The sequence below is a fragment of the Vipera berus genome (genome assembly GCF_964194415.1).
Source record: "Vipera berus genome assembly, chromosome: 1".
In the NCBI taxonomy this organism is placed as follows: domain Eukaryota; kingdom Metazoa; phylum Chordata; class Lepidosauria; order Squamata; family Viperidae; genus Vipera; species Vipera berus.
In genome coordinates this window covers 211,972,291-212,000,250 of record NC_138202.1, presented here as the reverse complement: position 1 = coordinate 212,000,250, position 27,960 = coordinate 211,972,291, and the positions used below count along the sequence as shown (strand labels likewise).

Here is a 27,960-nt window from a genome sequence, read left to right as displayed (position 1 = left end):
AAAGTGTGAACTCTAATTTATTCCTGGCAATAGACAGACCTGCTCCATTCTCCTGAAGAAACAAGCATGGTAGGTCCCACCATGGGAAAGAGCAGAAGCAACCTCCAAAACTCAGCTGCTCAGCCGAGTGAGATGTCAGAGGACTTGACCTTGAAGCGAGAAATTGGCTTGACCAGTGCTATCTCACTCGTAGCTGGAACTATGATTGGATCAGGTATTTTTATGTCACCAGAGTGGGTACTGTATAACATAGGGAGCCCTGGTGGTAGCCTCATTATTTGGGCAGCCTGTGGTGTGGTGGTCTTCTTTGGAGCCCTGTCCTATGCTGAATTGGGAATTTTAATCAAAGAATCTGGGGGTGAGTATATTTACATCCTGAGGACTTTTGGGTCCCTTCCAGCATTCCTTTTTGCATTCACCTCAATCATTGTGGTAAGGCCTGCTGGCGTGGCAGCCGTCTCACTGAGCTTTGCAGAGTATGCTCTGGTGCCATTTTATTCTGGCTGCTCCCCTCCGCAGGTCATGATCAAATGCACGGCTATAAGCTGCATCCTCTTCCTTACGTTGGTCAACTGCCTCAGCGTCAGGTTAGCAATGTCCATGATGAACATATTTACAGCAGCCAAGTTCTTGGCGCTGTTGGTCATCGCAGTGGGAGGACTAGTGCTGCTTGCTCAGGGACAAACTCACAATTTCCAAGATTCTTTTCAAAACACCAATATGGAGGCTGGAGCTATTGGAATTGCGTTTTATCAAGGTCTCTGGTCTTTTGATGGATGGAACGTCTTGAACTCGGTGACTGAAGAAATTAAAAAACCTGAAGTGAGTGAAGATTGCTTTTAATTTTTTAATAGATTAACACATTATAGATTAACTTATGGATGATACCTGAATTGTGATTTTATTTTGACATGTTAGATAGTTGCTTTAGATCTGCACATGTGACACCCAGTTATCATATGACCCAATTTTCTGGAAATTGTACCGGCCACTTCTGTCTGTGTGGCTTAGGTTCTCAGCTTTCATTAAAGAAAGTAAAAATGTAGAAGTCACTGACTAGTAGAAGTAGTGGCATGGTATTGTTCTAATAAGGCTATCACAGACATGCATGGGTAGGAAAAGAAGAGACTTGCAATGTCACTGTCTTAAATGTGAATTTCTAGGTTTCTTTCTGTTGGAGACTTGTGTCCAGAGCATATATAGAATGCTAAAAGAATACCAAACAATTAGGTGGCATCAGGTTTCATTTATAAGCAAATGCTTGTAATATAGTAGTCTTGGATGCAGAGTATAATCTTCATCTAGCTCAGGGGTCTTCAAACGTGGCCTTTTATGACTTGTGGACTTCAACTCCCAGAATTCCTCAGCCAGTGTGCCTGGCTGAGGAATTCTGGGAGTTGAAGTCTACAAGCCAAGTTTGAAGACCCCTGATCTAGCTATTAGTGCAGCTCTATAAACTAGCATTCAAAAATGTTGCATTTCTAAATCAGTGGAGGTTCAATGGGCAATCCTGTTCTCCGCATCCAACAAAGGTTGCCTTTGATGAATTGAACAAAATATCACATTTGCATCATATTAGAACACATGGAACACAATGCACGTAACATTAGGTCATTAGGAACTGGCCCAGGGTAATCCTATTTTCTCTTCTACATTAGCACAATTTAATGCTGGAGAATGCTGCAATTTCCAAAAAGCGCTAAACCCATCATCATTGTTAAACCTATCTTTATGTTCCAGTATGCCAGGATGCAACAAAAAATATGCTGCATGTTGTTAGACAACTACACACCTTTCAAACAGTTCTATATAAAGTAAATAAGAAAGAGGCTGTCTTTGGCTATTAACTGGAATTGGGAAAAAATGTATCTCTATATTTAGGGTGGGGCAAAAATTCAAGCATGACATTCTTTCAAAAGCTCATCCATGTTTAGGCTTGCATGAGATCTAAAAAAGACAGGACTGCTTTAATGAATCAAATGCAACTTGTTAAATAAAGCTAACACCATCAAATGGCCAACAGCTTAAACTTTCTGAATTGTATTATCAGGTGCATATAAAAATTGTTATCGTTATGTTGCACACTATTGCATTTTAATTTTCTTTTACATTAATATAAATCCATATAATTAGTGTAAAGTCCTGTTCAGATAAACAAGCCATCCAGCAGCCTCCAAGATGCACCCAAGATGGCAGTAATGGCATGTAATTGTAGAAGAAGAATAGGTGGAGCTGGGGGCAGAGTTAAACATGTCATAAGTTTAAAGTCCTTATGTTGCCATAAGTCATTCAAGTCCAGGTCCCCTTGAATTCCCTTGACCCTTATCTAATACCAGTTTAATGCTGACCATTAGTTGACTAGATTCTTGTGTATAGGTTTGGAGAAATTTTCTGTGCTGTAGCTTAAAATATTGTTCTGAACCTTTGTGCCTGACAGCAATTGAAACCTATTTGTATACAGGTATAAGTGACACTGCTGTAAATCAAATAACTTTTTTACAGCCTTAAGACATGAAAGATAGTGACTTCACAATTTTGCATATATAATTGTCAATTATTTAATTTTCCTTGTAAAAAAGGAATAATGTCAGCCTTTTTGGCTAAACAAAACCTAGATACACACTCTAATGGAGCATAATGAACTATACTTCATTAAGACCTTAATGAGGAAATCTTGCAAGCCTGAGTTACTTTCTGATTTCTTATATCCCATGAATCAGGGAGGAGCCTGTCTAATTAGTAACTTCTGCAGTTGCATGATTATAATTTGAGCACTTGGCAACCTGCCCACATTTATGACTGCAGAGATGCTTCAACTCTCACCCCCTGCCTCCCCACCCTCCTTCCAATCTCTATCCCATGGGTAGGCAACCTTGGCTCTTTTATGACTCGTGGACTTCAACTCCCAGAATTCCTGAGCAAGCCATTCTGGCTCAGGAATTCTGGGAGTTGAAGTCCACAAGTCATAAAAGAGCCAAGGTTGCCTACCTCTGCTTTTGGCTGCCTTACATTCCATTGTATCTGCTGCCCTGCTGCTATGCCCTCTACTGCACTTGCTGCCTCCCACCTCTCTGCAATGTACCACTCCTGGTGCAACCCATGTGTCACCCCTCATCAGTAGCAGGAGGAAGAAGATGGCAAAAGTCATCTGGGGCAGCATGGCATAGCAGGTTGACAGAGTACAGGAAGGTGGAGGTGCAGGGCAGAGTAAGGGCGGTGGGGACAAGAGGAGCGATGGAAGGCCCAGTGGCAGGGGCAATGGAATGCAGGATAGGCAGAGATAGGAGAGAGAGGCGGGTGGGGTGAGTTGAAGCATAGGTGAGCACAGCTGGCCAGGAGAAGTGTGAAATCCTCATCTAATAACGGTGTGGTTCTGGCACAACCACCGCAGCCAAGACTACTGAAATTGCTGTCACTAAGCAATGGGGGGGGGGGTCACAGGCTCTTTTGCCTAACGACTACATTGCTTAGCAATGAAAATTCCAGTCCTAATGAAGGTTGCTAAGTGACGACTTTCCAGGACTTAAGCCATGTTTCAGCCCTCTTTGTTTACATCCTGGTTCTTGCCTATTTCTGTCAAGGTCATCGTCCTGCGATATTCTACACCACCTTCTCCATTAGCCTCAATCTTCCTTCTTGCGTGCACTGAAAACCTGAGGCCAGAATCATGGGAACAAACTGTCAATTTACTTGTCTCTTCTGCCATTAGCCCTTTCCTGAAATCACTAGACGAGTCCTATAACACAGTGGTTAAAAAAAGGGGCTTTTCTCTCAATCCCCCTTTCTCTTCTTGTCTAGCCTGCTCTTCTGCGTCCCTTTCTTCCCCATCACAACAGGCTAGATTCCAATCCTATATTGGGAACAAAGTCTTTTTCATCTTGTGACCTACAGTCTTCTTGTAATGGTGGTAGGCTACATAGATTGGGCTTCCAATTGCAGATAAAACTGGTCTATCAAAAAATGAGGCATAGGCATTCAATGTGATTTCCCCTGATCTCTCTGGTTCTGCATAACCTTTCCAGCACATCAGATGCTACACATGCTTGTTAATAGCATGGGTATTAGCCCACTACTCTCTGAAGCCAGAATGGGATGACTTACAGTGGCCAGGTGGGTGTGGTTGGGTGGGCATGGCTGGGTGGTCACAATTGGGTCAGCGGGACGAATAGACATAGGTGGGTGAGCGTGACCAGCTTGGCACGGCCAGCTTGACGCTGCTCACTCAGCGGGGCTGACATGGTATGGCCAGGTGGATACATCTGGCTTGGCCTCACTGACTCAGCACAGCTGGATCAGCACAGAACACGTCACACCAGCTAGCTCGATGTGGGGATAACTCGGTGCCCCACAAGCTCCTCACCTCCCCAAACTGCTGGCAGCTAAGTGTGTGCGCACACCCCCACATCCCATTACATGTTTTGGGACTTTTTATCCACAGAGGAAGGAGAGGTCCTTCTCCCAAGCCCAGGCATGATTGGCTACTTGCCAGCTCAGATGTGGATAAAAGTCTCCAAGCGTGGAATGGTGCATGCGTGTGTGCACACAGCACACCAAGGGAGACATCTTGCTCCCAATCCCAGACATCCGAGCAATGGCATTTCCCTGTCCGGTGCCGCCCCTTCCCCAGTCAAAGCAGCAGGTAGAAGGCAACGCTGCTGTGCATGGAAGTGCAGAAGAAAAAGTTTGCAGGAAGCAGTTTCGTCCAAGTCCAGCATCTGCCTTGACAGATCTCTGGAGAGAAGGTGGGACCGCATGGGGGAGGCTGGTCAGGCAAAGCAGGAGGTGGAAGTCTACACAAAGCAGGTCCAGCAGCTCAGAGAAATGACCTTGCTAATAAAGATAATAAATATATGTTTGCCATGAATGTTTCCAAAAAGGAGCAGGTAGACTACCCTATGAGACAAATTATCTATTTCTGATGGGCAAATAAAATTAATCACATCAGGAAAGCGACTAGGAAAACTAATACCCATGCTATTAACAAGCATGTGATGCGCTGGAAAGGCTATGCAAAACCAGAGAGATCGTGGAAAATCACAATGGATGCCTGTGCCTCATTTTTGATAGACCAGTTTTATCTGCAATTGGAAGCCCAATCTATGTAGCTTCCACCATTACAAGATGACTGTAGGTCACAAGATGAAAAGGCTTTGTTCCCAATATGGGAAGGGAATCTGATCTACAATATGAAGTACTGTCTTGAGCAGCCTGCTGCAACAAAAAGCAAGATTCTCCCAGAATTTCTTTTAACAGAATTTATTGAAGGGTAATGGAAAATTTTATAATTGGTTTCAATTTGTTTCATCTCAGATATTGTTAAGATACAGATAGTCCTTGGCTTACAACCGTTCATTAAATGACTGTTCAGAGTTACAACTGGTTGGTGAAGTTGCAGTCATTGCAGCATTCCCATGGCCATGTTATCATGATTCAGGCACTTGGGCACGAGCTCACCATTATGATGGTTGCACTATTCTGTGGTCCCATGGTTGCTATCTGTAACCTTCTCTGATGGCTTTCTGCTAAAAAAAGGTCAATGGGAAAGTTGGCAGGAGGTTGCAGGTCACTCCTGCCACTTTATTGCCTGTCCAACCCTGTGCTCCTTCATGTCTGGCCCTAGCACCCGCCAACCTGCCCACGTGCCGTAGTGCCCATCTATGACACCCATCCACCCACAGCTCTGCCTATTTGCCAGGTATTCTACTTTATCTTGTATTACTTCCCATACCTGAGGTCCTCACTTAACAACTCACATGGTCCTGGGGTTAAAATGACAAACTGCTATTGCCATTGCTAAGCAATGCTTTTTGTGACATCATGGTTTATGACCACATCGCTTAACAACTGTCATTGTAATGTGAAGACTACGTACCTCTCTAGAGAACTTAAAAAAAAAAGAACTGATGAGGAAGCTGCTTTCTTAAACTTGATGTGAGGAATGTCTCGATGTCTGCTCTGTTTGGAAACATGAAAATAATACTCATGCTGTTTTAATGAATAGAATTACATAACCTTTAGTAATTACTAAAAATAGGTGATACATTTGGTCAAAGACTGAAACAATTGTTCTGAGGCATTTTTGAAATTTCCACAACCCTACTATGAGCGTAGATAAGATAATGAAATAAAGTGAAAAGATTAAGGAACAATTCTGTTCCAAGAAATGTATGCTTGAATTACACCTAAAAATGAAGAATACTAAGGTCTCTAGGAGTAAACAATAATTGCACTAAACCAAAATCCTATGAAGCAAACATGTAGTAATATTTTAAATACTCAGGAAACACAATTAACTGAATGGTATATAAACCCTGAGTGTTATTTTGTGATAAAACTCTGGATACTGGATTAAAAAATATTTCATCTCTAGAAGAAGTTGAGAATTTGGGAAGCCAATACTTTGTCCTGTCAACTTTGGAGAAAGATAAATATTGAAGCATATATATCTGACAGGTTGCCCAGCCCTGTACTTACCTAGTAAGGAGAAATGCCTTTGGTATGGATCATCCCAAAGAGTTCCAGATGTCTCCAAGTTGTTATTCCAAGTTGTGAATTCAAAATGCTAATCAACAAATAACTATACATATTCAGGATTAAGAAAATGTTTTAAAAGCAAGTTAATAACATATTTAAATACCAACTCTACTGAAAATAGCAAAAAGCTCTGAGAATTGAATAACGTGCTACGTGGATGAAAAAATGAGTGATTTGTTATTTTTAAATTGTTTTTCCCTAGGATTATTTGAGTTATAAATATATATTTTTCTTTGCTGTACTGCTATCAGATAACTAAATAATTGAGGGTCCTTGATGCTGTTTGAGCTTGGTTGTTTTCTTGTAAACATTTCATTACTCAAAGTAGGTAATATCAGTTCTAGTCCTAGGTAAATTGGGTAATGAAACATCTGCAAGAAAACAATCAAGCTCAGAGAGAACCAAGAACCCCGCAGTTCAACCCTGAGTTACTTATATTCTCCCTTATTAGAACTAATTAATTCCAAATAGAAACAAATTGGAAAAGAGCAAATCAGTCTGAGCTGAAAGAGTTGATCAAACGGATATTAGATCAATGTTCCACGTTCTAATCTGATAGTTTCCCTTAATGTAGGCCTTTCTGATGGTACGTTTAAAAAAATCACTCTATATTGATATTCCAAGAAAATAAAAAAAAATACTTGTGGCTCACATAATGTTCCATTTATTTAGACTACGGTATATTATGTTAATGCTAATTACTACCAGATAGCTCAAATATGGAATAAATAATGATCTCTAAGAAGTAATATGGGAAATCTTGGATTTCTAAATCTATTAACTTGTTAAGAATAAACAAATATTTTTAAAGAAATAAACAGGTTCCCACATCTTATGAATTATTCCATTTGCAGTTGTTTGAAGACTTCAGAAATTTTGACTTAATTCTGAGATTGATGTTTGTTATTCAGTGGGTTTTCTCCCCATTTTTGTCAGCATTCTTTAGCTAACGTTTCATTAGATATTAACAGATTGCTAAATAATTTACTGCTTAGAAATAGCAAGTCCATGTGAAAAAGAAAAGTATATTTGCTGCACGTCATGGAAGCAGAATATATTATAGAGTTCATACATTGATCTGCTTTATATGTAATTGTCACAAATGTTACTGTCACTTCTGGCACAGGTTTACTTGTGGTTAATTCTTAAAGCAATCATCCATTTTATATAGGCCAACCTGATAGCAAAGCATTTATTACAAAATCATTGGCTATGAAGATTGTTTTCAAAATATAGAGTTAGACAACATAATGTAGAGATTTTAAAGGGCAACTATTGAACATGCCATTGCTGATCTGTCCCAGAGCATTGGGCAGTCTTCAGGCACTCATTTATAATATATTAATGATGTTATTTCTTTTCTTTTTCTTGGTTGGATTACAAAGATCTCTGAAGAGAAGGAGGGAGTGGCTGGGGAGCTGTGTGAGGGAAACTGCCCAAACAAGCCAGCATTCTTACCACGCACAAGCACGCTTTTGAGAACCACAAGCTCCCCCCACCATGCAGGACCAGGGAGTGCTGTTCCCCTGCCTACTCTTCTTCCTCTCCAGAGATCTGTCAAGGCAGAAATTTGACCCCACACCTCCACACACAGCGTCACCCTCTGCCTCCTGCTTTGCCTGGCTAGTCTCATGCACACGCGTGTATACACACACACACAGACAGACATTTCAAGCTTGGAGACTTTTATCCACATCTGAGATGCCAAGCTGCCAATCTTGCCTGGGCTTGGGGAGAAGAACCTATCCTTCCTTTGTTGATAAAATGTTCCCAAACTTGGACTGGTGTGTGTGTGTGTGTGTGTACACTTGCACTTGGCTGCCAGCAGCAGGGTTGAGCACATCTGCCCATGCCGACTCAGCCACGTTGAGTGAGCGGCACTGAGCTGTCTGCGCTGACCCAGTCATACTGACCCAGCCACATCCAACTAGTTGCGCTGACCCATCTGCAACCACCCAGCCACACCCACCCGGCCACTGTGAGTTGCCATAGAGCCCTCTGGAGCTATATTGAGAAATCGACTTTATTTGCTGAACTACTGGAAAAGGCCAATAAAATTTGAGACCAACTTTCAGCAAGGTTAGGCAGAAGGCAATGTTTTTGTTGAAAGCCACATCAAATCCTCTTCAGCAATTTTGGCTCCCTCTTGTCTGTGGGTGTCTCCAGCTAGTATGCAGGTTTTGCCAGATCTAGTTGTTCCTGTAAAAAGCAGTGAGCAGCTTGCCTCTCTTGCAGAAAGTCCAAGATATGAGGAACTGCAGATGCAGGAGGTCTGGAGGGCAATGTACAGGCATGGAAGCCATAATTTGCATGAAAAGGAGACATGCTGATGTAGGAATGTATTGCATTATTGTGGGCAAATTCTACAAGTGATGTAAGCTAAATTTAATTGTGTCTCTTATAGCATCTTCCTATTTAGTTCAATAGATGCTCTTATAACATTTGGTTCAATTCTCAGCTTCTCCATATGACTCTAGATGGTGAGAAGATGACAAATGAATGTTAATGTCTAATAAAGGAGAGGGGGCATTCCAAAACTTGGAGGTAAATCGAGATCAGCAATTTGAGATTACTTGCTTGTGTAGGCCTGCATACCTAAAAGCATGGTCTAAAAAAGCGCTGCCATTTCCAGAGCTGAGGCCCTTGCATGCAATGAAATGGATCATCTTTGTAAACAGATTGTAAACAAATTTACCACCACAAGTATTTATTTATTTCCTTAAATTTATATAGCCATCCATCTTACTTGCAAGATTTTGAGCGGCTTACAAGTTAAAAATCCTGTGTAAATAATTAAAACACTACCTTAAAAAAATGCTGGCATACCCCTATATCAGGTGGAGGTCAGTAATAAAATCTATTGATAATGTGTCCCAAGGTCACAAAGCAGAACTTGGGTTGCAGCAAGCATGGACAGATTTCACCAGTCATCCCATGACTGGTTGAAACATAATCCCGGATACCTGCCTTTATTCTTGGCACCCAAAATCCCTAAGGACCCAATGCTGGATTTTAAACAGTCACCCATAACTGGCCGTTTATTGTCCTGATGGAGTCATAACATTTATTCCCCTTAAGGAAGGGGAAAATATAAACAACCATTGTGAAGCAGATACCCTTCTTCAGACATGAAAGATGATAGCTCATCCTGTGAGGCTTCCTGTAGGTCATTCATACGAGTCCTAGAATAAACAATTTATTGCTGCTGCTCTTTAATTTGAGCTAGCAAATTAACAGTTTGTCTCTCTGCACCCAGCCTTACAAACTAGCCTTCATCTCTTAATGGAGAAATGAAGTTGTTTAACAGCAGAATTATGACATTGGGAGTAGTAGAAGGCATAGGGCATCTGGAAACTTGTTCTGGGAGCTTGATATATAGGAGAAATATTAAAAATTAAAATGGGTGAAAAACTGTGCTCGCCCGACCTGCCAAGGCAAGAGAGTCTGTGTTTTCTGCAGAGTTTCTGTGAGCAGCTTGGGCCTGGAACAGCTGGGATGTCCCTTCTAGACGGTGCTTCCATAGCTGGAGAGTCAACTTTACAATAAATAACTCTTTATGAAAATGCCATAATTCCCTTTGGCTGGCTGAAGCAACCTAGAATAAAATACATACGGTGAGAAATCCAACATTCGCCACCCACTGGAGGCAAAATGATCCAACCACCACATTGGATGCATTGGTTGGTACCACAAATCGGGGTGGGGGGGCAGAGTCTGGAGCTTAAGAAGTGCCTGTGAAGAGAAACAGCGTTTAAACTCCTGAAATACTGCTTGCTGTTGAGTAGAACATGTGAATTTTCATCCTTTCTTTAAAGTGCAGTTGATGGGAATATGTGGTCTTCCAAATTAGGAATGAACTTCTGATAGAAATCAATAAGTCCCAGAAAACTCTGGTCTCATCTATGAAATTGTCTGTCATCCCTGAATCTGCAAGTGTAGAGTGTTGTATTTTCTGGCCTCAGTCAAAATAAAGAGTAACAGGAATAATAAAATGTGCTTGACTGCCTTGGGCAATTTTGCAAAGATTCCATAATGGTTTGAGGGTCCCTTTTTGGGGGGGGGGGGAGCTCTTGTAAAAAAAGTCCTGAAAGTTTCCCAAAAACTAAGACCTTGAAGCAATTCAGGCAGATGTTTATTATACGGTCAGGTGTGAAACATTGATTTAAAGGTTGAAATACAAAAGTATGATTTTTCAGCAGATGAAGGAACATAAGAAATATTATATGCTAAGTTCTTATTTAGTCTTTCTTATTTTGTTTTCATAGCTCTGCACATTTGTTAGGTGTTGTGCTTGCATATTGAACTATGGTAGTTTCTGTTTTGTGAAATCTTTTGTATTTTCTCTCTTTGACGACGTGACAAATATCTGAAATTGTGTCTATATATTTAGAACTGAATATTAAAAGGTTATGCAGTTGCACGCCTGTATGTGTACATAGCTCATCACTGTGTGTCTTATTTTCCTCTCTCTCCAGGTCACTCTGCCAAGGGCATTGATGATTGCTATACCTCTGGTGACCTGCTTTTTTTTGCTAGTAAATGTGAGCTATTTTGCAGCCATAACTTCTGTTGATTTTCTGACTTCGGGTGCAGTTGCCATTACCTGGGGGTGAGCAATGCTAAACACTGAGGCCTTACCAGCCTATTCAACTTAGATGGCTACATCTTCTCTAGCATTTCTGCACCGTGCAGTCACTCAAAAACACTTTCTCATCTCCAACAAGTGTCATAGTTTCAGCCTTGCAATACATTTAAAACAAGGAGCATTTATGTAAAAAAACCCTTTTGGGGGAGGAAAAGAAAGGGAAAGGAATTACTAAAGTATTGAAGTACAGATACTCCTCGATTTATGACCACAGTTGAGCCCAACGTTTCTTTTGCTAAGTGAGACATTGGTTAAGTGAGTTTGGCCCCAGCAAAACCTTTCTTGCCTTTCTTTCTTAAGTGAATCCCTGCAGCTGAGAAGTTAGGAACCCGGTTGACTTTGCTTGTCAGAAGGTTGCAAAAGATGATCACATGGCCTTGGGACCCAGCAAAGGTCATAAACAGGAACAGTTGCCAATTAGCTGAATTTTGATCATGTGATGATGGGGATGCTGTGAAGGTTGTAACTGTGAACATGGTCATAAGCCATTTTTTTCAGTGCCATTGTAACTTTGAACTGTCACTAAATGAACTACCTATAAGGACTACCTATAACGATGGTTACTTCAGTCATATTGTCTGAATGGGACATGGAGATTGAGAAAAATGCTTAGAATCACCAATTTCTCCTCTCCGTTTGTGACACAATCTCATTCTAAGTGGCACTGTTTTGTAAGCTATGTTAGTTTGTTGGCCTGGTTTAGCGATTGATTTATCTTATTATCCTCTGTGTGTCTGTGTTCCACTAATGCATTACTCCCTTATTATTTTACTTCAGTTATCAGCGATCAGCTCTCTGTGTTCAGAAAGGCACATCATTATTCCTTATGAATAGTCTGTTCTGTTTACACAACACTGTGCCCTTCTTCTGAAATTTGGCCTGATTGTATTGAATTTTAAACAATTAATAATCAGTGTTTACATTTGAATATAGCCACGCCAAATTTCAGAAATTTCTGCTTCAAAAAAGTATTTGAACACATCATTAATTAGAAATCCTCTACCTTGAATATTGCAACCTCTTCTTGACCAGTATTCTCCCTGTTGGCCAGGCGATCCTCATCCCCTCCCCCAGTGTTTCACCTGTGCCAAACACAGGTAAACCGAATCAATTAACTCTCCCCCACAACCTCAATAAAGCCACCAAGAAGAATGAGACAAAAGATAGAAGAATTCCGCAATTCCACATCAGGTGCTAATGTTGCAGGGGTCCTCTCCTGGGGAAAAATATGATTAGTCAGAGCTCTGGAATATTATGGGCAAACTCTAAAGAGTCATTCAATCTCACAACATTCCACTCTTCATTTTATGAGATTTATTACCATATTATTAAAGCCAGAGAAAGATCCTACCAGCTGTGCAAGTAATGGACCAGCATCAGTGCCTAATTTAGATGAAAAGATATTATCTATGGCATTGGAAAAAAGATTATTGAACAAACATAGTGTCATCTCTCATTTATCCAACGCACTTTATCCAACTCAGTCAGGATTAATCTAAACAAACAGACAGACTGGCATCTATAATATTCATTAGTGGTGTACATTTTGGAAAGAGCTAGAGACAATTGGACTCATCTGTTTTAATTTTGCTGGATATTGGGAAACCTGTTGGTAAGATTCATATTAAATTTCTGGGTTATGAATTTTTAAAAGATTTAGATTTGGTTTTCTAATGATAGGGGAATATGAGATCAAGAACTCATCAGGAAATGCAATAATATTACAAGTAGTGATTCTTCCTTATCTAAGGTCAAGGACAGCAGACTTTTTTTTTAGTCATTTTTTTTTCCTTTTTCAAGGAAGAATTTAATTTTACACATAAGGTGAGAAGCTGCTTGACAATCAGATCTTTTGCTGTTGGGTCTCTGTTTGATGGTCTGACACACATAACATTTTGCAACAGCAATCTTGCATGCTGTTTACTCCTGAAGAGTGAAAAAAAAACAACTAAGCAATTATAGATTCAACTGAGAGCTAGAACATATACAGGTAATCCTTGACTTACAACAGTTTATTTAGTAACCATTCAAAGTTACAACGGCACTGAAAAAAAGTGACATGACCATTTTTCACACTTATGACCGCTGCAACGTTCCATGGTCACGTGATTTACATTCAGATGTTTGACAACTGGTTCATATTTATGACGGTTGGAGTGTCCCGGGGTCATGCAATCAACTTTTGTGACCTTCTGACAAGCAAAGTCGATGGGAAAGCCAGATTCAGTTACCAACCGTGTTGCTAATGTAACAATTGCAGTGATTCACTTAACAAATGTGGCAAAATGTGTCATACAATGGGGCAAAACTCACTTAACAAATTTCTCACTTATCAACATAAATTCTGGCCTCAATTGTGGTTGTAAGTCGAGGACTACCTGTATATACTATGTCTAATGAATTAATGTAGAGCTTTCAAACCTGCAAAAACCTGAGCTGCAAAAATCCCAGGGATTTACTAAATGTCATCAAAGACAGCAAGATAATTCTCTTGGCTACTAGCGGTCTTCTTTGTTTATGCAGTCGAGATTTGATAGCTCTTGTTAATGAAACCATATAAAGCCTCTTGTTCTGAGGCAAGGATATCCTTTTTGAAATCTTCCCTTCCAAATCTTGATTGGATTGATGGGAGTTATACTTCAAAATAATTTAGAGGGCATGTTTTTCACTCTTACACTTCAAGCAGTGTTTTAATTATGCTCTGAAGCTTCTATCCTGCTAAATATGTCTTCCAAAGAGTGGCATATCCACCATTTCTGATTAACTGTGAAACCAATTTTTTTTTACTATACTTTAAAATTTAAGTTAGTATTTATTGAAAGTACCACTGATTTGGAACACGGAGACCTACAGTATGGAAAAGCCATACAATTTGACTCAAAAGTGATGAAGAACAGAGTCACCTGGCACACAGATTTCTTTCAACTAAGGCATTATGAACATCAAGTCAAAATATAAACTTATAAGGTGAAATCTGAGCTTGAGTTAAGGTCTTCTTGGTCCTTAACCAACACCCTAGCCAATCCACTATGGCTCCCTTTTGGTAACATTTTATTTATTTCCCTCTAAAGAAATAAAGTCCTGGGCAACTGGGTGTGGCTGATGTCATTGGCAGTTGCCCTTTCTTGCTTTGGATCAGTTAATGGAACGTTCTTTTGCGGAAGCCGGGTATGCTACATTGCAGCAAGAGAAGGCCATATGGTAAGAACATACTACTTTTTCTATTATATTCATGAATGTATTATTTAATCAATCATTTTCACGTTAGAATCTTTTACTGTTATTTCATGCCCGCTTGGCTCATTTGCGAATTTGTAAGGCTGTCTTCTAGTCAGCAGTTGCATATGGTTAGGGGTGTGCAACCCAAAGGACAATATATAAATAAAATAAAATGCATTAATGAACTGGCAGGATGGGAGAATGAAAGACACAGTGCTTCACATGCCATAAATTGCTTGTATAACCTACGTTCTGTATTAAAGTTTGACACTTTTAATTACCTGTAACTCAGTTGAGCCAATTTGACAATTTAAATTCTGTAATTTGAGCCAACTAACCTAATGGACCTGAACTCATTTAAAACTAAGACTGTTTGCTTAGCCATCAGCTATATTAGGCTATTGAATTTTTGAAAATACATAAAATTGAATCCAGATTTAGGATGTAATCCTATACTTATGTATCCAGAAGTAAATCCAATTAAACTACTTTTGAGCAGGGATGGGCATCAGTGTATAAATTAATTGTATGTAAAACGTATTGGAATTAATGGGGCAAAGTAGTTACTAGTTATCTTTTGTCTGAATGGGAATTAAGAACAATATATTTACTTTGGCTCTAATGTCTTGAGTTTTAAATCTATTTGTATACAGTTAACAGTAAAGAATCAATGAAAAACAAGTGAGGCTTCTGAGAATTCATTGTAACTTTTTGATCACAATCCTGCACCCCTCTCTTGTCCAATGAAAAATGGACAACACACCCAATTCTTCTACATGTAAACAGCACAAAACCGTAGCAGAAATGCAATTGCAATTATTACTAAATTCAATTGTGAATAAATGTTATAGTACTGAGCAGGGCTTTTTTTTATCAAAGAATGCCCAGAACGGAGTTCCGGCACCTTTTTTGGATGGAACCTTGTAGGGTAGGCAAGGCGGGTTGTATGACATGTGTGAGTTCCGGCACCTTTTTTTTTTTTTACAAAACAAGTACTGGTACTGAGCTATAAATCAATTAATTTGTGATCCATGGCCATGTTTATCAATCTGCTGATTATTCTCCTCCCCCTTTCTGTACTCCAGAGTAGCTCATAAAATTTTAGGTCTGGAGTCCAACAGCTGGCTCAGGACACTGAAAAGAACTATGGTATGGAGGTGTCAGCTTAGGCCTGACTGGTTCATATTCTGCCAGAAGAACTGTGAATTTTGAACTTCCCAACCATACAGGAATTAAGTACTCTGCAAGTACTTAGCAAGTGCTTGAGCCTGCTGCAGAAGAAAGCAGCAGTTGTATTCTGTACTGAATACAACTGATGTTCCCCTAAAAAACATAGGCTCCAGTTCAGGTTCTAGAGATACAATGTTTCAGAGAAATTAACATGCAAGGAATAAGTTTGGTGGGCTGCTGGCAGAGAGACCGTTGAAGCTGCGAAATTCCAAATGACGTGAGTTCCATATAACGGAACTTAAGTGTTGCTCATGAGGTTTCAAATTATTTCTCATAGCATAACCACCAAGTTTGCTGTTCATTCATTTACTCATTAAAACTTTGGAGAGCTGGACAGAAGCAAAGAGCAAAGCAAACCCCGCAGCATAGTTATGGTCTTTTTTGTTTCATGTCTTCATTTTCAGCCCATCTTTCTATCTATGGTTCATATACGTTATTTTACACCTTTTCCTGCTCTCATATTTACTTCTGTGGTGTCCATAATAATGGTAATACCTGCAAGTTTCAACAAGATAGTGAACCTTTTCAGGTGGGTATTTCTCGCTACTCATAATTACTCGATGAAATTGATCTCTTGGCATCTTTTTGATTATTTTTATATATTAAAGTGATATTGCCTAGACTTCAGAGAGAGGAAGGGGGTGTGGTATTATTTAGTTATTTGTGTTACTTAATTATTTCTTTTATACAAACTTTTTCCATCCTGCTTGCCATGTAATACATCTCCAGCAATGTAATGTGGTGACCAAAACTGGATGCAGTATTCCAGGTGTGGTTTTATCAAGGATTTATAAAACAGTACTAATACTTCACTTGATGTTGATTCTATGCCTCTGTTTATACAACCGAGGTTTGTATTAGCTTTTTTGGATGCTGCTGCACACTGCTGGCTCATGTTTAAGTGATTGTCCACTAGGACTCCAAGGTCCCTCTCACAGTTACTAGTTCGAAAGGACGCTCAGCTGTGGATGTATCTGGTGGTGAAAGGAAAGTCCGATGCTGTAAAGATTTTTTCTCCATAGGAACCTGGAATGTAAGATCCATGAATCAAGGAAAGCTGGACGTGGTCAAACAAGAGATGACAAGACTGAACATCGACATCTTAGGAATCAGCGGACTAAAATGGACAGGAATGGGAGATTTTAATTCAGATGACCATCGGGTATACTACTGTGGGCAAGAATCCCTCAGAAGAAATGCAGTAGCCTTCATAGTCAATAAAAGAGTAGGAAAAGCAATACTGGGATACAATCCCCAAAATGACAGAATGATCTCAGTTCGAATCCAAGGCAAACCATTCAATATCACAGTAGTCCAAGTCTATGCCCCAACCACCATGCTGAAGAGGATAAAATTGACCGGTTCTATGAAGCCCTAAGGGATGCGGTGGCTCAGTGGGTTAGGACGCTGAGCTTGTCGATCAGAAGGTCGGCAGTTTGGCAGGTCGAATCCCGAGTGCCGCGTAGCAAAGTGAGCACCTGTTACTCGTCCCAGCTTCTGCCAACCTAGCAGTTCGAAAGCACGTAAAAATGCAAGTAGAAAAATAGGAACCGCTCCGGTGGGAAGGTAACAGCGTTCCGTGTGCCTTTGGCGTCTAGTCATGCCGGCCACATGACCACGGAGACGTCCTTGGACAAGCGCTGGCTCTTCGGCTTTGAAACGGAGATGAGCACCGGCCCCTAGAGTCGGAAACGACTAGCACACATGTGCGGGGGAACCTTTACCTTTACCTTTTATGAAGCCCTACAGCACCTTATAGAACTAATACCAAAAATGATGTCCTTATCATCATGGGGGATTGGAATGTTAAAGTAGGAAGCCAAAAGATAACCGGAATAACAGGCAAGTTTGGTCTTGGAGTACAAAATGAAGCAGGGCACAGGCTGACAGAATTTTGTCAAGAGAATACGACGGTCATAGCAAACACTCTTTCCCAACAACCCAAGAGACGGCTCTAAACATGGACATCACCAGATGGTCAACACAGAAATCAGATTGACTATGTGCTCTGCAGCCAAGGATGGAGAAGCTCTATACAGTCAGTAAAAACAAGACCAGGAGCTGACTGTGGCTCAGACCATGAGCTTCTCATTGCAAAGTTTAGGATTAAACTGAAGCAAGTAGGGCACTAGGCCACTCAGGTATGAACTAAATCATATCCCTGATGAATATACAGTAGAGGTGACAAATAGATTTAAGAAATTAGATCTGATAGACAGAGTGCCTGAAGAACTATGGATGGAGGTTTGCAACATTGTACAAGAGGTAGCAACTAAAGCCATCCCAAAGAGAAAGAAATGCAAGAAAGCAAAATGGCTGTCTGAGGAAGCTTGCAAATAGCTGAGGAAAGGAGGGAAGCGAAAAGCAAGGGAGAAAAAGAAAGATATGCCCAATTGAATGCAGAATTCCAGAGAATAGCTAGAAGAGATAAGAATGCCTTCTTAAATGAACAGTGCAAAGAAATAGAAGAAAACAATATAATAGGGAGGACCAGAGATCTCTTCAAGAAAATTGGAGAGATGAAAGGAACGTTTCATGCAAAAATGGGCATGATAAAGGGCCAAAACGGCAGGGACCTAACAGAGGCAGAAGAGGTTAAGAAGAGGTGGCAAAATTACAAACTATCGCACCATTGCACTCATTTCACATGCTAGTAAAGTTATGCTTAAAATCCTACAAGCTAGATTCCAGCAGTATGTGGATCGAGAACTACCAGAAGTACAGGCAGGATTTTGAAGAGGCAGAGGAACTAGAAATCAAATTTCCAACATACGCTGGATAAACATCTACTTCTGCTTCATTGACTATGGTAAAGCCTTTGATTGTGTGGATCACAACAAACTGTGGCAAGTACCAGATCATCTTATTTTCTCTTGAGAAACCTATATGCGGGTCAAGAAGCAACAATGAGAACTGGACATGGAATCACTGATTGGTTCAAAATTGGGAAAGGAGTCCGGCAAGGCTGTATACTGTCGCCCTGCCTATTTAACTTATATGCCGAGCACATCATGAGAAAAGCAGGGCTAGATGAATCAAAAGTTGGAATTAAGATTGCCGGGAGAAATATCAACAACCTAAGATATGCAGATGATACCACTCTAATGACAGAAAGTGAAGAGGAACTAAAGAGCCTCTTGATGCAGGTGTATGAATGAATGAACTTTTATTGTCAAAGTACAACCATGTATACACTGAGATTGGCTGAGCCTCCCTTCGTGCCCCCACCCCCAACTTACAGTGACACAAACTCTCCATCTTATTACACCATGTGAACTAATTGCACAACGCACCGGCCTCGCAAGTCAATCATGCATAAAGTTTATAAAATTATTTCCCGTTCAAAAGCCTAACAGCCCATGGATAAAAGCTATTCTACAGCCTGTTGGTATGGCTGGCTATACTCCTATATCTCCTACCCAATGTTAGGAGAGTAAAGAGATACCGTCCGGGGTGTGAGTCATCCCTGAGAATCTTCCTCACTCTTTCAAGGCAGCGAGCCCTGGCGATGTCATCCAGTGGTGTCAGGGGACAGCCCACAATGTCTTGTGCTGTGCTCACCACCCTCTGTAATGCCTTCCTATCCGCAGCTGTCAGACCAGCATACCAAACCACAATACCATACGAGAGGACGCTTTCTATAGTAGACCGGTAAAAGAGGGTCATAAGCCGTTTTTCTACCCTGTTCTTCTGCAAGACCCTGAGAAAGTGAAGTCTCTGTTGGGCCTTTCTGGCCACCTGGGTTGTATTAATTTTCCAGGTCAGATCTTCACAGAGGTAGACACCCAGAAATTTAAAGGAGGAAACTCTCTCTACACAGTCCTCCCCGATGTAAAGTGGGGCAGGTTCCTCCTTTTTCCTCCGGAAGTCTAACACCATCTCTTTCGTCTTGCCAATGTTTAGGTGCAAGTTGTTGTTACTACACCATATGGATAGTTTTTGTACCTCCACCCTATATGCTGTCTCATCCCCACCTGTAATAAGACCCAACACAGTTGTATCATCTGCAAACTTGATTATCGCAGTGGATGGGTCAGATGATACACAATCATAAGTGTATAAAGAGTACAGGTAGGGGCTAAGCACACAGCTCTGTGGCGAGCCGGTGCAAAGCTTCAGGGGGGTGGACAAAGCAGACCCGACACTCACTGTTTGTAACCGGTCACTAAGAAAGTCTTGAATCCAATCGCAGATGGAGGGGGAAAATTTCAAGTCAGTCAGCTTCTCAATGAGAGGGCTTGGCAAAATGGTGTTGAAAGCTGAGCTATAGTCAACAAAAAGCATCCTGACATAGCTTCCAGGTTTCTCAAGATGACTTGCTACAGAGTGTAAAGCAGTAGCTATGGCATCGTCTGTCGACCTATTTCCCCTGTAGGCAAATTGATGTTTATCAAAATCCAGTGGGAGGCATGTCCTGAGATGTTGGAGAACCAGTCTTTCGAAGCAATTCATGACTACAGATGTTAATGCAACAGGTCTGTAGTCATTCAGGCACTCAACTGCAGTTTTCTCACTAAAAAGCATAGACATCACCCTGCCAACAAAAGTGCGTATAGTCAAGGCTATGGTCTTCCCAATTGCAATGTATGGCAGTGAAAGTTGGACCATAAGAAAAGCTGAGCACCATGCTTCCGGTTCTGGATCACGGTGCGGCCAGATGTGTAAGGGGAACGCTCTCCACGTCGTCTGGATTTCTTCACCGGGGGACCCCTGTAAAGGGGTTGAAAGTCACCCAGTTGGCGGTAGAAGGGCGATGGCCCTCCTGTCGGCTTGGAGCAACTCTCCGAATCAATGAAGAAAGCATCGGCCACTCCCATGGCCCATTGTTTCAGCTGTTTCCTACCGAATGCCAAAAATACAACAAAGCACTTGAAAGCACTTGAAAACTGGGTGAGAATTACCTTCTTCTTTTCCTAACTATCTACTTTTCCTGCTAAAAGCTTTCTGAATTTGTTTCCCCCTGCGAGGAGAGAGGACAGCATCTGTCCACATCGGGAGGAGAGAAAAAAAGCCTGGAACTAGATAATACTAATTAATTGGACTTACTGCCTTTCTATTTTTGGCCCCAAATTCCTACACTCACAGAAATGGACTATTCTACCTATTTGATTAAAAAGGGGACAAAAAAGAAAAAAGAAATAAAAAGATTCAAAACTGATAAAATCTACTCTGTCTGAAAAGGATTTTATGTACTCTGGGGACATCTAGTGGCCAAGCCTGCTACAGCAAGTGAATATTATTGCCAAACAAACTTGTTATATTTTGGAACTGACCTTGGCATTAAGATAAAAACCTGAAACAGCTGGAGATGAATTTAGCCTAGACCTGTGGAGGTGGACACTTACTGACTTTTGTTTGAAAATTAGCCTCCACTAGGGACTATCTATAATTACTACAAAATGGACACTGATCAGCCACAAACCTCACTTGATTATAAGCTTATACTCGATATAATCTATAAAGTCACAGAGATGTCTATCTCCAGACTAAAAAATTTAGGTGCCAACTCTAATTCACAAACTGAAACCCGGACTCCAACCAAAGAATTTACAATTCAGAATATAACAAAATTGAAATGACTATAACAACAAACTATGGAAAAGCTTAATACTCAACTTTTAACCTTTTCTAAAGAGCCTATAATTCCAGAAGTATACTACGCACAAGATAGCGATGCCAACATAGAGAACGCCGAAGACTAACAAAGACAGCCTGTGGAAACCCTGGACAGTCAACTACTAACTATAAAACTGGATAAGATTCTCTACTCAAAACAGACGAACTCAGATGGAAGAAGAATCCAGACCGAATTGCAGAGAGAGATATTAGAGCAAATAAAAAGAGTGGAGTCAACAGAGAAACAATATAATGACTATAAATGGTTTAACCTTTGTGCATTACTGATGGTTGGATGGCTTCCTCCATGCAAATAACATGCATTAGAGCGAAGGAAGACCTACTTGGCAATCTAAAGGCTTTGGTCTGGAAACCTGATTGGCAAAAAAAGAAACCTAGAGTTAGATTTAAAAAAATGAGTGCCTAGAGAATCATTATAGGCCATTTTGTTAGTAATCAGTGACCCATTAGGATCTGAAATAGAAAATGTTTATGAGATAGAATTAGAATGTGTTTAAGTACTTATTAGGCTTCAAACATTATAATCTGCAAATTTGGCTTATGGATCCTATGTCTGATGTTAAAATTTTGGTTATGTATAAGTAGATGTAGATTGATAAATATAGGTTGTCCTATTGGTAACTTGTGATGTACTAGGATATGAAATAGACAATGTTTATTAGGTAGAGTCTAGCCACTTAACTATTCTGTGTATGTTAGACGTTACAATCTTTGATGTAATAAAATAAGGGAAATTTGGGTTGTGAATACTTTTTGGGATGTTAAGGTTAAATTTGAATACTATAATTAATATCAAAATTAAATAAAATTTAATAACAGGACATGGACATATTTCACTGAAATTGGACTGATAGTTTTTTTCTTTAACTGACCATGCTATTCGTAGAAATTTGTTAGTTTAAACACGTTGCACTGAATGTTAAGGGAAATAGAGAAGGATGTTATGATAATGTAACCCGAACTATGTATTGAAAACTCTGTTATTCAATTGATCATTGCCCAGGTACCATGATGCTTCTAAATATATAGTCTTTAAATTGGAAAACCAATAAAACTTGTTTAAAAAAAAGAAAGAAAGGCTGAGCACCAAAGAATTGAGGACTTTGAACTATGGTGCTGGAGAAGATTCCTGTGAGTCCCTTGGACTGCAAGGCAATCAAACTGGTCAGTCCTAAAGGAGATCAACCCTGACTGCTCTTTAGAAGGCCAGATCCTGAAGTTGAAACTCTAATAATTTGGCCACCTAATGAGAAGGAAGGACTCCCTGGAGAAGAGCCTAATGCTGGGAAAGATTGAGGGGAATAGAAGAATGGGACAACAGAGAATGAGGTGGCTGGATGGAGTCACTTAAGCAATAGGTGTGAGCTTAAATGGACTCCAGAAGATGGTAGAGGACAGGAAGGCCTGGAGGAATGTTGTCCATGGGGTCACGATGGGTCTGACACAACTTCGCAACTAACAACAACAACAACTCACATAATCTGTACTTGTACCTTTGGTTTTTCCTGCCTAGGTGTAAAACCTTGCTTTTCTTCACATTAAATTTCATGTTGTTGGATGGGGCTCATTGTTCAAGTCTGTCAAGATCTTTTTGGATCCTGAGACTAAATTAGTAGACTAGCGAAATGCTATGGATATAGTATACTTAGACTTCAGCAAGGCATTGAACAAAGTACATCACAACCTACTTCTTGGTAAACTAGAAAAATGTGGGATAGACAGTATCACCACCAGATGGATTTGTAACTGGCTCACAAACCATACCCAATGAATAGTCCTTAATAGTACTACATCTACATGGAAGGAAGGAAGCAGTGGGGTACCACAAAGTTCTGTCTTAGACCCAGTACTCTTCAATATCTTCATAAATGATTTAGATGAGGGAATATAAGGGGAACTGATCAAATCTGCAGATTACCGGTATATTAAGCTGGCAGGAATAGCCAACACCCCAGAAGACAAGCTCAGGATCCCAAAAGATCTTGACAGACTTGAACAATGGGCCCTATCCAACAACATCAGGCCATGCAGTTGCCAATTCATGTGTCACACTGGCTACGTTTGTTCCTATCTAAGAGTAGCTGTTGCATTTGTATTTCTTTGTAGCTCTTGTATCATTAAAAAGTGTCCTTTATTGCTGCAGCCATTTGTGCCTTGTGACTATAATTATTTTTTTAAAATATCCCAGGCTATGTAGCTGCCACTCCCATGCAAGTCTCTCCAGGATAACCAAATTAACAATTTCCCAGAAAGGAAAACATTTTACTTACTGGATCTTCATTTTAACATGTCTCAGAATCTTACTTATAGGGATTACTTTCCCCAGTTCAGGTATAAAAGAAAAGCTGGGTGTCAGCAGAGATGGATATCAACTCTCCTGACTTAGGCAAAGAAATCCCAAACCTCCAGACAATTCGTTGGATATTGTGTTATCACTGCACACACTGCAAATGTCACAAATTTATTTATTTATTTATTCAATTTCTATAGCTGCCCATCTCAGTCAAAGACTCTGGGTAGCTTACAGTTATGTTATTTGTGTCATTTGCATGTCATTTGCATCCTCTATGGATGCCCATAAATTAAGCTCCTAGCTCAAAATAGAGATAATAGTGTACTGTACGTCAACATCTATGGTTAATTGAAGATATATTGTCAAACTGTGGAAAGTGAACGAGATCTTTAGTACAGTGTTAGGTATATTTAACTAGTAAGCATATATGTGTGGGGGGGAGGGGGATATCTGAGTGTGCACTTTTTAATAGCAGCAGAAATTACGTGATCACACAAGGAATGGCTGCCACTAAATGTTTCTTTATATAGCTTTACAGCTTGGATTTTCAACGGGATAAGTGTTGCAAGTCTCCTGTATTTAAAGATTAAGAAACCAGAACTCCCAAGATCTTACAAGGTTAGTACTGTATAAAAAATACTAAAATCCTCTTCCCCCCCCCATTATGACACAGGTAATAATGGTCCTAATCTGAATGTCCAAACCTGAATTTACTTCCTCCCCACCCACCCCCGCCAAAAAAAACCTGGCATCCTCTAGATATGTAGGATTACAAAGGTTCTATAACTTCCACAAACTTGTTGTAGGAGTTGTAGTTCTACAGATCTGAATGCCAAACTGGGGAAGGCTACTATATCTTCTGGCTGTCCATAATTTCCTGGCTACCCTGTTCTGTATCCTAGGAACAGCACAGTTAACCAATGCCTTTTTCAGTCTTCTTTGTCTTGTCACATGAGCCAGTTGTTCCAAACTGTTCAGCCTGAGAATGTTGAGAAACTATTGGAAGAGCGATAACCTCTCATCTGTTTGCTTGATCTTTGCCCCATGGCGTTCTAGAAGAAAAGACTAATCATATGACTTACCGGTAAAAGCCATGATGCATCAACCTTAGATATGATTAAACAGGTCTTGTGAAAGAGGATCGTCTTTACGGGGAGAAGATGGTGTTTAAGGAAATTTAGATCAGGACCGAAGCAGGGAGAAAGACAAATTTAGCCCCCTTCTCATTGAATAACTGTGAACTATCCTATGGGGTGAAATACATACTGTAAGTATTACATGGATTAATGACAGTGGGAGTCATTCATCACTTTGAATTTATAGATGGTCCTCATTTAGTGCCCATATTTGGGCTAGCAACTTAGTTTTGAAGCATAGCAGTCCCTAAGTGAAACTGTGCTTGTGATCTTACTTCAGCTTTGCTTTGCTTTACTGATCTGCAAAGGTCTAAATGTGAGAATTGGTCACAAAGTTACTTTTTCACCATTGTCGTAACTGTGGATGATCGTTAAACAAGGCAGTCACTAAACAAGAGCTATCTTGCTACTTCTTTAAAATCATCATTAACAGTTAGTTTCTTTGCATGTTTGCAATATGACCCAATGCTGATATTCTTATTTAAAATTTATCTGAAGGGACTTCCTGTTTCGTATCATCAAAATACTGCTCTAATTGAGCTATTCTGGATAGCAAGAGGACAGTTTTTAAGAACCTAGGGATAGCATCTAGCACCAGGGGTAGGCAACCTTGGCTCTTTTAAGACTCATGGACTTCAATTCCCAGAATTCCTGAGCCAGCCAGTCCACGAGTCATAAAAGAGCCAAGGTTGCTTACCCCTGGGGTAGAGATTGGAAGGAGGGTGGGAAGGCAAGTGGTGAGAGTTGAAGCATCTCTGCAGTCATAAATGTGGGCAGGTTGCCAAATGCTCAGGAATTCTGGGAGTTGACGTCCACGAGTCATAAAAGAGCCAAGGTTGCCTACCCCTGATCCAGGAAATGTGATGCTTGCTATTTTTGTTCATCTTAGCATTCCAATATATCTGAAAAAGTTGTTTAAAATGCCTATTTAACTTTGTTAATTTCCCCCCATTCAATTCTCTATAGGATCATTGAAAAATAAAATGGAATACATGCTGTTTTATTCTGCATAAATCCATAGATCCCATAAAATATAAGAAACTGAAATGTAAGACATTTCAGTTTTGTAATAGGGTATATCAGGCTATATAAATAACAACTGGGAGTAAAAAAAATGACAATTTATAGTAGGCAAGCTGGTGCCATCCAAAGTTTGAGTTCTCAGCATCAGCCACTGGCAGAAAACTGTAGGTTTTGCAGCCAGTACTATTTGGAAAAACTGTACTTTCACCTTCTGGGGAAAACCACTAGTATAAGAACCTTTGGAAACGACTGGCTCGCATGTGCGGGGGAACCTTTACCTTTACCTTCTTTTAGCTGTTTTCTTGGCAAAAATCAGTGCTCTGGCATTGATCTTTTTGACTTCTTTTTAATTGTTTCTCCTGCTCTTGAAGCTGGAGGAGCAAGATAAAGAGACCAGAATGTTTGTTTGTTTGTTTGTTTTAAAAAAAAACCTCTTGGTTTAAAACTTTACTTCACTCAAATTGTGTGGTCACGTCATACTTTTCCTATTTCTATCTCCTTTGTTGAATATCATGTAGCTGAAATAGCACCATTCATATGTGAAAAGGATACTTTAGCAGGCTTGGGGACTTTCCAAAGTTCACAGGAGTGCCAGAAGATGTAAAAGAGAAGAATAAGCATGGTGGGAGGGGCAGAACATCCAAAATTAGTTCATGGAAGACCGAGTTTGTTCAGTGGCCGAGCCATGTAGGCTGATTATTGGAGAACATCTGGGAAATTTAAGGAGCATCCTTCAAAAAAATCACGACTAGTTGGTTGATGAGATATCTGGGTAACATGACTTTTGATATCAGATACTTTGTCAGATGCCACTTGGAAAACTTTCCCAAACAAATTATACAGTGGCCATAAACATGTTTCCTCTTATTCCAGGTACCAATCATCATACCAATCATTTTTTTGATGATATCCATCTACCTGGTACTGACACCCATCATTGACCGGCCACAGCTTGAGTTCTTCTATGTTATACTCTTCATCCTCAGCGGTATCATATTTTACTTCCCCTTGGTTCATTACAAGTATTGCCCTGCCTGCCTACGAAAATTAACTATTTATATGCAGATTTTAATGGAAGTTGCAGCATCTGAAAAGGACATGAAGTGAATTCATATTCATAAAGTTGCTTTGGCAAATGTTCTAATTATCTATATAGTTCTGATCTGTACAGAGATGAGGGTACAGCTTTTCCTGATCATGTTTCAGAAACATTTTGAAAATGGATCACAATTGTTCCTACCTCTATCTAATTGGGGGTAGGGGGAGAAAGAGAGGAAGCTGCCAGAATGCCCTTTTTATATTTATTGTCTGATTTGCTTTTTAAATTTCTTTCTCAATTTTTTTTATACATACACATTTTTTCTTTTTTGATTTTGTTGCTTGAATATCTTACTTTGACTAATAAAAAAAGAAGAAGTTTAAAAAAACAAAAGATTTTTAGATTGCTTCCTTTTCAACAAAAAATAATATTTCAGAAATGACCATATTGCATTTATGTTGCTGGAGATGCAGTGAAATTATCACTTTATTTAAACATTCTGTCTTGTTCCATTTTGGTAAGAACCGATTACGTATATTAACTCAGCTTGAGGCTTATCTCAGTCATGGGAATTGACTTTGGACAGAGAAAATAAACACAAAATCACTTATTGTTCAGCATTGGAACACAAATATATATGAGTTCAACTTTTTAGCAGTTTGCAACATTAATCAATATAGCTAGAGCATGGATGACTGTAATGAATCATAGTTTCAATTTATTAATATATGTATGTCCACAAATACACATTTTGTAATTTTTTGCTTCCTTTTTAAAAAGTTTTTTTTTCTTTTACAATTTTGTGTATTTTTGTCTTTTTTTGTATTTAGCTAATAAATAGTAAATTTAAAAATTTAAAAACCACTGTTGTTCTTGCCTCCATCTTCCTCCATCAGAGAACTATGGATGAATTAGTTGGTGATTCTTTCAAACACAATAATAATCCTTGCCCGTTTCCATCCAGCTTTTGATTCTTTTTGCCCTGGTTTCCTTAGCAACTTCAAAACAATGAGATTGGTACCTTGTGATGAGGGGCTTTAAAAACTTCCCTCTACTATTTTAAAAAAGTAGGACGAAATAGCTGTCTGGTCCTTTGATCTTTCCAAGGAGTGCAGGAAATAGGAGATTAGGTAAGTCAGGCTAGAAAACAATGACATGTAGGTCAGCCTTCATTTTTAATTGTAAATCTATAGTAACAGAATCT

At 39.8% G+C, this 27,960-nt stretch overlaps 1 protein-coding gene across 1 annotated transcript; it reads left to right on the top strand.

Annotated features, from left to right (window-relative positions):
- Window positions 1-66: 66 nt before the first annotated feature.
- Window positions 67-26,824, top strand: LOC308678145 (b(0,+)-type amino acid transporter 1-like; the record flags this gene model as incomplete). Its single annotated transcript, XM_081345075.1, has 6 exons — window positions 67-822; window positions 11,010-11,143; window positions 14,251-14,380; window positions 16,033-16,157; window positions 24,089-24,176; window positions 26,591-26,824. The coding sequence occupies 6 exons, from the start codon at window positions 67-69 to the stop codon at window positions 26,822-26,824; spliced, it is 1,467 nt and encodes a 488-aa protein (XP_081201201.1).
- Between the last annotated feature and the right edge of the window lie 1,136 nt (window positions 26,825-27,960).